At 38.7% G+C, this 12,675-nt stretch overlaps 1 protein-coding gene and 1 long non-coding RNA gene across 19 annotated transcripts in view; one reads left to right on the forward strand and one right to left on the reverse strand.

Moving 5' to 3' along the window:
• SYNJ1 (synaptojanin 1) overlaps positions 1–12,442 on the forward strand; it is a 54,786-nt gene extending 42,344 nt beyond the window's left edge. For 5 of the 18 annotated variants that reach the window (XM_032678493.1, XM_032678490.1, XM_032678494.1 and 2 more), the window contains 6 exons: positions 2,302–2,349; positions 3,891–3,929; positions 4,024–4,064; positions 5,677–5,785; positions 6,734–6,945; positions 10,335–12,442. In XM_032678493.1, the coding sequence (XP_032534384.1) occupies positions 2,302–2,349; positions 3,891–3,929; positions 4,024–4,064; positions 5,677–5,785; positions 6,734–6,945; positions 10,335–11,177 (1,292 nt within the window). In that variant the 3' untranslated portion in view covers positions 11,178–12,442. Of the gene's footprint in view, positions 1–2,301; positions 2,350–3,890; positions 3,930–4,023; positions 4,065–5,676; positions 5,786–6,733; positions 6,946–8,535; positions 8,560–10,334 lie in introns of all 18 variants that reach the window. The other 13 variants (XM_032678505.1, XM_032678504.1, XM_032678507.1 and 10 more) reach the window with 7 other exon arrangements.
• LOC116782195 lies at positions 261–12,570 on the reverse strand. Its single transcript, XR_004355165.1, has 2 exons — positions 12,444–12,570; positions 261–2,331 (listed from the first exon to the last, which is right to left on the reverse strand). It is a non-coding gene; the product is annotated as an uncharacterized LOC116782195 (long non-coding RNA).
• Positions 12,571–12,675: the final 105 nt, after the last annotated feature.

The raw sequence follows: 12,675 nt of genomic DNA on the forward strand, positions 1-12,675 counted from the left end.
ATTCCACATCTTTATTTTTCACCTGTAGCTTTGGGGTTCATTTTGCAGAGCAGAGTCCAGATTGCTGGGGTTAATCAGGATATGGCAGTCAGTTTGAAAAAGCTTTTTTTGTTTAAAGATGGGAAAAGCACCTTTCTTCTTGCTGAAGAAGAAATGTTGAGTGATGGAGAAAACAAGAAGCCTTAATGCTACAACAGTAAATGCACTGTCCAAATGCAGGCAAGGGGCCTGGATTTCATATGTATGTATAAACACACATATATATATGCACGTTTTACTTTATTGGAAGTCAGGGTTACATTATTTTCCATTAAATGTCATCTTTGAAAAACATGAAGTGTTTGTCTGAAGGATGTCAGGGCATAAGTTACAGGCTGTTTCTGTGTAAATCGAACCCCTTTCCTTAAAATACTATGTAAAACAACTACGTGATATCTTTTCTTGGAAAGTCCTATGTCAAACTGCAGTAGAGATGTCAAGCTCCAGACAGACAACAGTCAGTTTAAAATGAGACCCACAAATGTGTTTCAGGTTCAGATGTACATTTTTCACTGTGCATAAGATTAAAATATTCCTATACTGCCTATTGTGATCCCAGCACCATAATTTCGCTTTATCACTGTTGAAGAGTGTTACTAGCAAGTGAAATTTCAGGTATTTTGCCCTTTATGCACTTTCACTTCCAGGTACTGAATATTTTTAAATTTACAAAACCTTCTAAAATCCTGGTGCCCAGCAACCTTCCTCTGTCTGGTGCACTGGCTTTAGTCATCATCCTGCATAAAACAAGATATGCTTAACAAAACCATGCTGACAATGCCTATTCAAAATGTGAGCTGAGCTGTGGGAAGGGAAGGTTCAGGAGATCTGTGGAATGAACAAACTAGTTCCCTGCTGTTGAAGAGAGAGGTTTCCTTGTGTCCATGGCCATCTGAGATGAACATTCAGCTTTATGTCTCTGTAACTAGCAAAGGTTCAGAGGAGTGTCCTGCACTCTGCTGGGCTGCTCTCCACCTCCCTTGATACTCCTCCAGTGGCAGGTGGGCTTCCCATTGTCTTTCCCACTTTCTGTTCTCCCCAGGGGTTTCTCTGGGCTGCGTGGGAAAAGGGCAGAACTATGACCTGCAAGCAGTGGAATGTTCTTGGGCAATTTCCCCCCGTGCTCCTTCACTGCTGCTTCTCTCACAGAGAACTTCACGGTCAGGAACATTTGGGTGGAAATCTAATGGGAATTGGCAGAGCCTGGAACTCACCCACAGCAGATAACATATGCTGGGATGTCATGTCTTTGAACCAGATGTTCAGCCAAACCCTAGATCTGGTATCTCTGGAGACAATCACATTCCAGCCTCATCTGCAGCCTTCACTCTGCCCACTCCGAGTGACACCTCCACCCATATCTGACAGAATTCACAGATCACAGAGAGCTCTGAGCAGATCCCACACATTGACACACGATGAGAAAGCAGGAGGCTGTGTCAGCACTAAGGCAGAATTTGATTTTCAGGTAGGCTTCCTGAGCACTGGCTCCTTTTCTTTCTCTGGACTTGAGCCACTCCAGAGTTGCCAGATACCAGTTACTCTTTCCTTCAGGATTTCTCCTTGCATACTGTCTATGCCATGCCATGTTTTTACCATACAATTTTAGAGACCCAGTATACGCTCGATGACGTTGCAGAAATAGAACAACTCGGCATGGTTATGCATGATTGAAAGCCTGCTTTCTCTCAATGTGAACTGTAACACCAGGTGATGCAGCTCTCCCGAGTACACAGTGCTGCTTGGAGATAATGATACAGTTCTGTAGGATACATTATACAAAGTGGGAAACATTTCTTCCATCGAGTTGCTTACTCAGATGGAGTGTGACAGAAACAGACTATTTAGTATTCTAAATGACATGTTGCAGAGTGTGTTTGATGTACCTGTTAACTCCCCAGTGTTTGAGCGCAGGCACATGCTCTCCTTTAGGAGAGGTTCAACACCAACATATAAGATCATACCAAATTTACAAAAATTTGTGGAGAGTGAATATTTTGAAGCAATGAAATCCTCTTTCAACTCTTATATGGAATTAAAACAATGGATGTTACTAAACATGAGCATACTTGTTGAATTATAATTCACACCAGTCTGGTTCCCCATGCTGCTACAAACAATTATCTCCTACAAGTGACTGTAATCCAGCTAGGCCAGTGTTAAGTTGTGTACAGCTCTTGTGGCGGTGTTCTTTCTGGTTTTGCTTTCTCAATCTGCTGCTTTTCTTATGCAATGTACAGCTTCTCTTCTTTCTCTGAAAAGGTCTTGGAGCTCCTCCCAGTCCTGGGGTAGCTAGGAGAGAAGTAGAAGGTAACATAACAATTTTTGTATTTTAGAAACAGAATTCTAATTTAGTACCTGATTAATACCATTGCCCTTGTGATAGTAAAGGTAGTTTCATGAAAGTATGTATCACATGGAATCTTTCTTCTTTTATTTAACATAGTTTTCAGACAGCCAAGTTGCTTCCTGGTTTTTGGTGATGGTGGGAATTGTTATAGAAGGCATTTATGAAAAATGAAGTGAAAACTTAGTGTGTCCTAATCAAGAATGCTTTCCAGACTGACTCTGAGAGGAAGCTGGTGCTGACTGGTCACTAGAGTGACTGCTATCCCTGAAACTAAACCTGGAATTTTGGGAGCCTGACTTTTCATAAATAACTACATATGTTCATGTATTTTGGAGAGAGAAAATTCCATTTAAACTATTTAGTCTACAATTTAATATTTTGTCTCTTTCTAAAGAGCACAGTGATAGCTAACTGTGTGTGATGTACAGTTATGAGAAGCATTTCTCTTGCACATTCTAACTAGAGTATGTATGAACAGTGCTGGATGGGTCATGCTGTAGCCATGCCAGCACAGTCAGGGCTTTGGGTTTCTTCTTAGCACCACAGGAATTTGTTCTTTGCAACAAATACAGGTATGGCAATACAAGTCCTAATACAGTCACAGTCAGGATGTCCTCCTGTATTCTACAATTAACTTTGGCCATATTGCTGGTTTATTTTTATAAATTGGCAAAATCACCCTATGCATAGAATAGTCAAGGTTGGAAGGGACCTTTTGGTGACTATCCACTCCATCCTCCTGCCCCAAGGAGGGTAAACTGGCACCAGCTTAGTCCAGGTGGGAGTTGCATCACTGAGAGCTGTGCCTAAAAACCCATTCCAGTGGTTCTGAGGTTATCTGACACGCAGAAGCTGTCTTATGCACCAGAGTGTTCCTTCCACTTACTGTCACTGGCATGGTGGTTTTGCCTTCCTGGGAAATAAGCCACAGAAACACAAGCCAGAATCTCAAACCTCTTGGCCTGTTAAAAACTGTGCACTTGTCTGAGCTAAAGGTAATTTTTTCATCTCTTGCACTTCCCAACTTGGATGCTGCATTATAGTGACAAGGTTGTCATTAGCATCAGCATGGCCACAGTGAGGCTGGTGGTCTAAGAGATTTATCTTAGAGAGAAGGGCCAGGAACTATGTTACATCAGCTCTTTTTGTTTTAAAGACTGCTGTTAGAACATCTGTAGAATATACCACAAAACAAAACAACTTCTAGCATGATTGAGAACACGGGGCACCTGTACAGGTGGGCATCTTTACCTTGCAATGAACAGGAGGTAATTTGACTTCATTTGTAATTAAAAGGGTCAAATTATTCCATGTGTGGCATGGGATAGGAGTGTGTTATAGTGACAGCTGATGGATAGACTGTGATATGTAACAACTTTTTAAAAAATCAATGGTCTCTCTTTGCTCCCATTCTCATTAGTGGTAATGTAACATTGCCATCTAATACCCATTTGTGGCTTATCTAACACAGATAATCTAATTTTTTTTCCATGCTTCAAAGCACAAAAAAGTCCTGGAACACAAAGAAAAGATAACTTAGGTAATACATTTACATGCTTTGTACTAATTATAATAAAGAGACAAGTTGATTTTGAAATATGTTCTAAGTCAACAATCTCTAATATCTGTTGCAGTTCGTAGTCACCCTCCACCTTCAGCAGGCATGACCAGACCGGTAGGTATTCTGTCTTACAATAGTTCTCCTCCTAAGTTTATGCTGTTTGTTAGGTCAACATTTCTGTAAGTCATAACAGATGTGACAAATTTGCAAAATTGGCTGGTCAGTTTACAGCTTCTATAAGTTAATTCCCTCAGCAATTCTTGTCTGTTGACTAAAAATACTCCAGAATATATATATATATACTGGAAGTGACTTGATTGTTTTGCACTCTTTACAATTATGTAACAGGCTCCCAAATAATACACATCTCCTTTCAAATAACTGCAAAGTTACTCTTTGTATTATATGTCCTTGCTGATTTTGTATGATAAAATGTATTATCTTTTATGCTGAAATGTAAATCCTGACACCAGTTAATTCCTTGCAGCCATTAATGGATTACCCGGGCAGTTGATATATTATGATTATTTGATGTCTTATGGGATTTTGTACCTTGTTTTAAAAAATTAATTTTGATAAAGGTCTTAATGTAAAAAGGAAACATTCAACTAGTACAACAAATATTAGTTCTGTGTTTCATTCCTTTATTTATGGAACTGAACTGAAGGAAGGGAAATAAGGATTTATGGGTGCTCAAATGCTTCACCTCTAGCAAGAACTCAAGAGATGGAAAACATCTGCCTTATTTTTATTAACAGCAGCATGTAGGAGCCTTTGTGTTTGGCTTATCATTAAAGAATTACTAAGAAATGGGGTTGTTTGCTGATAATTCTCTAAACTTTGCAGCATATTCCAGTATTACAACTACTGTTTGCAGTAGTCCATTGAAGTAATATTGTACTAATTCATTTTTTTCTCAAAGACATTATTCATGATCTTGGCTCTTTTTTGTTATTTTCCCAGAAATATAAAGCATCTTCTTCTAAAATTTGGATAAAGAAAACCTGGTATACACAGCAAATAAGAAAATCTGGTGTACAAAAGAGACTTCACCAGTGTCTTGGAACTGGCATAAGTGCAAGAATTTTTGTTCATATTATCAAGACAGAAAAAAATCCTCAAGCAAAACAAACAAACAAACAAAACCCCCTAAACCCCAACAAAACAAACAAACAAATGTAATAGAAGATCTGAAAAAACATGATACTTGCCTCTTTTTTTCCCCTGGAGTCTGGGCATTTTTATTCCAGTGCCTTGTATCCAGGTTTCAATGTGGTGTTTGTAATTCACTCATTTCAGCTGTAATCTAGAATAACTTCCTACTTCTCTCCAGACTTCAAATGAGGCAGAGTGTATGTTTTATCAGTACTGTTTGTTGAGGAACAAAGTAGCTGCTGTTGTTGGTTGTGTTGCTTAGAGCAATTCACAGACTTAGGTAAATTATCTTATTAATACTAGCAAAATAATAACTGCTTCTATGTATTGGTGCACAGGTAAATATTTATATAAAGCTGAAAACAGTTGTAAAAATTTTTTGCTTTGAATTGAACCCTCATTGTATTTTGAATATATTCTTTGCTTTTACACGGACATAGAATGTTAGTTCAGCAGCTGTTATCAAATCATTTATTTTTCACAGAGTCCTGATTATCCCAAATCATTTAGCAGTAGATGACTACAGATCCAAAGTAGAGCTAAAATACTTTCTTTTCACCCCTTATGTCAGACTGTTCCTCCTCGAGCTGGAGTTATCAGTGCCCCACAAAGCCATGTCCGTTCCTCGGGGGGGAGACCAGTACCTGAAACTCAGACCAAACCAGCTGAACCACCACGGGGTAAGTTTCCTTTGTAAGTTAAATATAAATGTCACAATTCAGTCAAGAGATACAGTCTCTGGTTTGAATGCATTGCTTTCCAATAGATGTCTCCACTTTTCACTAGAAATTAAGATTCTTGAATGTAGTAACACTTGGCAGTTTCTGTTAATCATCCACAAGTACTGTAAACCCTCACCAGATAATAATCTCAAGATCACCTGAGATCTTGACCCGTGGATTTCCTGGTATCAGGAGAAGCTATGATCAGAGTGCAGTGTTTTTGTCTGGGCATGGTGATGTGTCCCTTCATGTTGATCACTGGACATTCTCTAGATTGGTAGTTCTGTAATTGTAAGATCTGGAATACAATTTGTTTGACTCTTAAAGCCACTTCCTAAATTCACAGTTTAACAAAAACCCTACATTAATATTAAAATATACATTTTATAATAGTGACTTCCAAAATACTTGTTCAATACTACTGAAGTACATTTAGGAATGACATGGCTTCTAGTTCTCTGTTTTGTATAGAATCACAGAATGGTTTAGGTTGGAAGGAACCTTAAAGCTCATCCAGTTCCACCCCCCTGCCATGGGCAGGGACACCTTCCATTAGAACAGGTTCCTCCAAGCCCTATCCAACCTGGCCTTGGACACTTCCAGGGATGGGGCAGCCACAGCTCCTCTGAGTAACCTGTGCCAGGGCCTCACCACCCTCACACAGAAGAATTTCCTCTCAATATCCAATCTAAACTTGCTCTTTCAGTTTAAACTATAATAATAATTTGTAATCGAGATCTGCTGAGCTTCTGATGATTTCCAGTCTTGTTGCCATGAACACTTGCTCTTCTTAGAGCCACCTGCAGTTCTCTCTGGTGCTTCCACAGCCATTTGTCCTCATCATGCCATCCTTAGGACTTCTGTTACAATTCTTTACAACGAAAATCACTCCAAATGTACTTTTAGGCTCACCGTTGCTTCCTGAACCACTAAAGCCTCAGGCTGCTGGCCCTGCTCAGCCCAGCACTCCCGTGCTAAGGATGCAGGAGCCCCTGATTCCTGTGGCATCACATCCATCTCAGGCAAGTGCCCCACAAAGCCTGGAACCCCCACAGCCGCCTCCTCGTAGCCGATCCTCTCACAGTTTGCCTTCTGAACCTGCTCCATCCCAGCAGCAAGTAAGTAGAAACACTTTGGAAATACATTTTTTTTTATTACATAAATTAACACAGCTTGTTATGAATGCTGCAGACTTGTAAGAAACTCTTAAAGCAAACACATAAATGAAAATAAAGGTCAAAAAAGTGGATTCAGAGATCGTCAGGTTCTAGTAGGGTAATAATGGCTTATGTATTGTCCGTGAATAACTAAATACTAAATATTTAGTATTGTCCGTGAATAACTAATACTAAACATTTAACTTAGGGTTTCTTGTGACAGTCTTACAACTTAAGGAGATCTCATTCTTAAAATTATGTTGTCATCTGGCAACTTTTTGTGGAAAAATAGTCTAAGAAATTTAATTTTATAATGACGCTTGAATGACATAAGTAGCAAGTAAGATTAGTAAGTAGCTAACAGGTTTTGAATAAAGTCATTGCATGATGTGGTGCTTTATATTGATGATCATTCATTGGTGAAAGATAATACTGATAAATACTTAACAAAACCAGATTCTTCCCCATTCCCCAGTGTCAGTTAAAATATAGAAACATATCAAAGTAGTGTGAAAATTTCATCCAGTAACATTAACATTCTGTTCTGTGGGACGATTTAGAATGTTATAAAAAAACACCAACTTTTTCTACAGAAAGCCATAGTTTCTTCCTACTGCTTAAAAATGCAGAATCAGGTTTTCAGTGCTGCTCAGATTTTTGCTTATGGCTACACCTGAAGACCTCTTTTGCTACAGCAGTTAGTTAATGCCTATTTTGTACCATAGCAAAGCAGCTAAATTCAGTCCTTGGTGAGTTGATTTTGCATTCAAATTTTAAAAAATCTTTAAATGCTTTACCTTTCTTTCTGCTGAACCTCTCTGTCTGCCTGTTAACTGTTTTTTCATTTTGGAAACTTAGGCTAAAAAATACAGAAGTTTCTGAGGAAAGTTTTTTAAATAAATAGAAAGCCTTTTGAGAGGTAGTGGATTCCAAGCCCATCCTTCTATGTAAATCTTGATTGTGATATTGAAGAACCTGAATCTCTCTTACAGAAATAATTGCTTTTATACAGTGTGAATATTCAGGATTCTATAGATTACCAAGCAGTATATTAAAAGAGAGAGTTAGTTATTTTAAATAGATGTTATTTATTGTAAAGTAAGGAGATTTTAGTTTTCAGTAGAATGAGAAGCCTTATGGGTTTTGAGCTTGAAAAACTGTTACTACAAGTGAGTGGTTGTCCCAGCACAGTACCTAGAATGAGAGTTATGGGGCTTTTCCTGTTAATAGATGGTTAGAATTAGACCATCAACGCTCAAATTCTTACAGTCCATCTCCAAAAAGTAGCTCAGTCAGCTGCACAGTGAGTCTCTGTATGGAAAAAACTTAGAATGGGCTTGAGTTGATTTTTTGATTCATAATGGTGGAGCTTGCAGTAGAATACAACAGAAATTCAGAATTTAGTGTATAATAAATACTTGCAGTTTGTATTCATAGCTCAAAAAATGGCTTTGTGAAAATTTGTGAAAGTATTTTTAACATGAGGTTGCTTTGTTACTTGGATTTTCTTCCTAACTTTCTTTCCTTTGATGTCTGTTTCTCTTTCACAAGCAGGAGCAACCGTCAGGGTAACAGGTATCTGACTATTTACCAATCTTGTACGTGGTCTCCATCTACTCAAGCAGAAAAGATGTATGAATCTTGTTTTCATACATCTGCGGTCCCATCCATGTTAAAAACCACCCGTCTGCATTCATGGATTGACTGTCATACCATAGTTTGCTTTTCCCTTTCATAATGCATTTAAAAGTGAGACTGCATTTATTAGTGCCAGAGCAAATATTTTGCTTCATCATCTTTTATGAAACAATTGGACCCTCACCTATGTTGCTTAATCACTGCCGAATCTCCTGGTTTCAGTCTATTTGGGGAAAAAAAGATCAGTGTTGGCATTAAGTATTCTCTTAAGTGCAAAATTTTTTTCAAAGTAAACCCTATATTTCACATTTTTCGAAGAACGGAGAACTTACTACTACCCAAAGTAAAATAAATGGTTTGTTACAATTTTAAAGGCATTTGGTTCCAGAATTATTCAGAGCAAATTTTTACTTACAATAAAGAGCAATTGGGATTCATAGTTTCTTTGGGATCTTGCACTTCAAATGACTGCAGGACTTAACCAGCTGGTGCCCAGCTGCATTTGATTTGTGTTCTTTCTGCAGTTCCATTTTTCACATTTTCTCCTCAGTTACTCAGTGCCTTTGGTTTAATATTATTCTGCAGAACACTGACTATATATACACCCCATTCAAGCTACAACTGAAATTTTTTTAAAATAAATTGTTATGCTGCATACACTGGGGAAAACTTGCAATATTATTATTATTATTCCCTAGAATCTCTAAAGGCTGTGGACTAATTTTGTGGAGCTGCTTAGGTAGTGGATGTGTGGAGACACACTTCAAACTATGCACAATAAATGCAGTGAACCCAAGATGGATAAAGATGGAGGTCAGGCTGTAGTAATACTGTGTTTTAGCTCACACCCTAGTTCAACAAAACACTAGTTAACAGAATTTTCAAGCTAAATACCCAAACTCTTTGGGTATATTAAGGGGATGTGTTAAAATGACAAACTTTTTTGTGAAATTTGAATTCTCAGGAGCTGTTTTAACTTAAGATCAATTTATTAAAAAAGAGGAAGCTCCAAACCCTGTTTTGTCAGTATGCTGACTGAAAAAGTAGATGCTCCACCTTTTTGGACAGTTCTTACAAGGTAAAAAAGTTGCACTGTTGTTTGAAGAGATGTAAAAAACCAGAAATATGTTTGTTTTTAAAAGCTGAGAAGTTCTGTGGAGAAAACTCTGTCTTCTCCATTCAGTATTATACTAAACAAGGATAACTGGCCATTTTAAAATATGAAACCAGTCCCTTCCCATGCCAGGAAGCACTGGAATGCCTACGGATGCCTGTGTCTGCCTAGAAATGTCTGACATGCACATACTAATGACACTAATGTTTCCTTCCATTGTGATGCTTAAATACTGCTTGTAACATCGGTGTGACAAACAATGTAACCTGGAGGTCTTTGTTTTGTAGCTGTGCTGGGTTATCGCTTGTTTAGAATACAGTAGCATTTCCCAAAGATTTTCTTATCCAACATTCACCTGGACTTGGTGCCTTTCACTGGAATTCCGACCTGTAGGAAGTCGATTCCAGCTGCGTTTACCACCAATGTGGTGTTTAACAACTCATTGGCTTTTTCTCAGAGAAGGGATTCAGGGTTGTTGTTTCCTTTCTAGTTACAGCTGAATTGTGTTGAAGTTTCAGCTGGAAGAGTGAGAAAGGGCGGGGTCAGGAATAACCTGGAATCAGCCACAGCATTACTGAGCATGTTGTTTCCTTTGCAGCTGAAACCCAACTGGACGTACAACCCCGACTCCCAGCTCAGCAGTGACCCTTTTGAAGACCTGTCATTCCAGCTGCTCATGTCCCAGATGCAGACATGTGTCCGAACATCACCCGCTCCAACCTTAAGCCAGGAGTTGACACCTTTGCCTTCAGCAGCACAAAGAAACGCTGATAATTTGAATACTATAAACTGCATGCCAGCAATGCCTCCTGTTCCAACCTTCCACTCATCCCAGGAACATAAGCGCACCTCTCCAAATCCATTTGTTACTGGGCTGAACTGCGCAAATCCATTCACTGAAAGGACTCCTAATGCTGGGAACCCGTTTAGGATGGAAACGCAAGGGTCCGGAATAACCTCACAGGTATGGGAAGGACCTGCAGTTTCCCATCCTTTCCCTTCCCTGCCCCGCCCCAGCTGTAACACAGCCAAGCCTCTATTTTCTGTGGGTGCAGCTGAAAACACGTTTTGCTTGCCAAGTAAATCTCTCAAGGCAGAAAATGTGCAGCCCAAGGGGTGGGTGACATTTGATGAGGACGAGAACTTCAATCTGAAGCTAAAGCCATCTACAAGTGTCCCGGACTTTCAGAGACTCGGCTCCAGGAAGTCAGCTGGATCTCCAGGTTTGCTGGGCACTGAACAAAAGACTTTCCTTGGTTCAGACTTTAACTTTGGTGATGACTGGAATAAAAGCTCTACTGATTGCTTCTGTGCAATGCCAGCAAGGAGACCCCCTGCACCCCCTGTACCATCCAGAGCAACCAGCAACAGGTCCCCTGCAGATCCCTTCGCCTCCTCAGCACCCCAGGTGTCACCAACTCATGATTTTACAGAAAGATAGTTGTTCAAAGATACAACAGGTTGTATTTGTTGCTACATTTATCCAGTAGAATAATTGGGTATTTGAGATTATTCTGTGTGCAATAATTAAGTGTTAAATGCACTGAAACTTAACTCTACTCATAAACAGCCACTATTGCTTGTGTATAAATTTTGAATGTGTATATATGGTAGAGCACAAAAAATTGTCTGAAATTTATTAAAATCCTGATGTAATAGTATTTGAAGAGACAGAAAAAGAGAAGAAGAATGAGCTACTGATCTCATTAAAATCTACCAATCCTGGACATAGATTTTGCTTAGGGAGCTCTCTCATTTCTGGTCCCCCTTGTGGAATTCCACAGAAAGAGGCTCCCTGCTGGTAGCCTCCCCCCTCCCTTTTGACTGTTTTGTTAATTGTATTTATAAGTATTTACCAAAGAGCTGCCAAAGTTTATTGAGATTTGAATGTTGAAAAGTATTGTTTAGAAGTTGTTTTAATTTATAACAGAGGCTATGGATATTTGTAAGGCTTATATTTGAATTTGAGGCACAAAGAAAGTAGTTGACTTTCAAAATACAAACAAAACTTGGCATATTAATATATTCAACTAATTTTCTGTGTCAGTACATTTCAGCTATTAAATCCTATTGTGACATACACTCACTAGCACTTAATTCAGAATAATTGTTCCATATCATCTATTTATTCATTACTATTTTAACTGTATTTTTTTTTCCAGAAATTAGAAACAACATATAGAAAAAGTTTTCCCTCAACCTCTTGAAAAAGATTCCCCTTGGGTTTTGAGATGCAAAGCAGTCTTTACCAGTTGCAGACAATTACAGTCTTACCAGCCAGGGAGTGAAACAACACACTAACATTGTATTTACAGTAGCAAAATACTCCAGGGCAGTGCGCTTTTTAAACTCTCCAGTGCTATCAAGACATGATCTATAAAATAATGCATTGTTCCTTTGAGCAGTCCCTGGTTAACCAAGAGCTGCAGCTGTGTAGAGCAGTGATAGTGAGTTTTATATGGCGCTTTTTTCTGTTCAGGTCCCTCAACTTGTACATTTGGAACAGCAGTGGTACCGTTTGTGCTTCGGTGTGTGAGTTACCTTGTTTTACGCTGTTGCTATAAACATCTGTGTGATCAGTGTTTTGGTATATTCCTACATTGGCAAGCCAATTTTGGGGGGAAACTTTTTGCTGGTGGGAGTCACGTGATAAATATGTTGTCGAATATCTAACTGCAGTGATTAAAAACTACTGTCTGAACTGTACCTGGTGTTAGGCACCTCTGCACTTCACAGGGCTGTGGGACTGGAGCAGCACCTGCAGGGACCACTGGGAATGCTGCGGAATTCCAGTATGTCTATAAATATATATATATATATATATATATATACACACAAATTATATATATATATATATATGCACACACAAATATATATATATATATACAAATATATATATATACACATATATATATATAGGTAAGCTATAGTAACGCCGT

The sequence above is a fragment of the Chiroxiphia lanceolata genome, chromosome 2, assembly GCF_009829145.1.
Source record: "Chiroxiphia lanceolata isolate bChiLan1 chromosome 2, bChiLan1.pri, whole genome shotgun sequence".
NCBI lineage: Eukaryota > Metazoa > Chordata > Aves > Passeriformes > Pipridae > Chiroxiphia > Chiroxiphia lanceolata.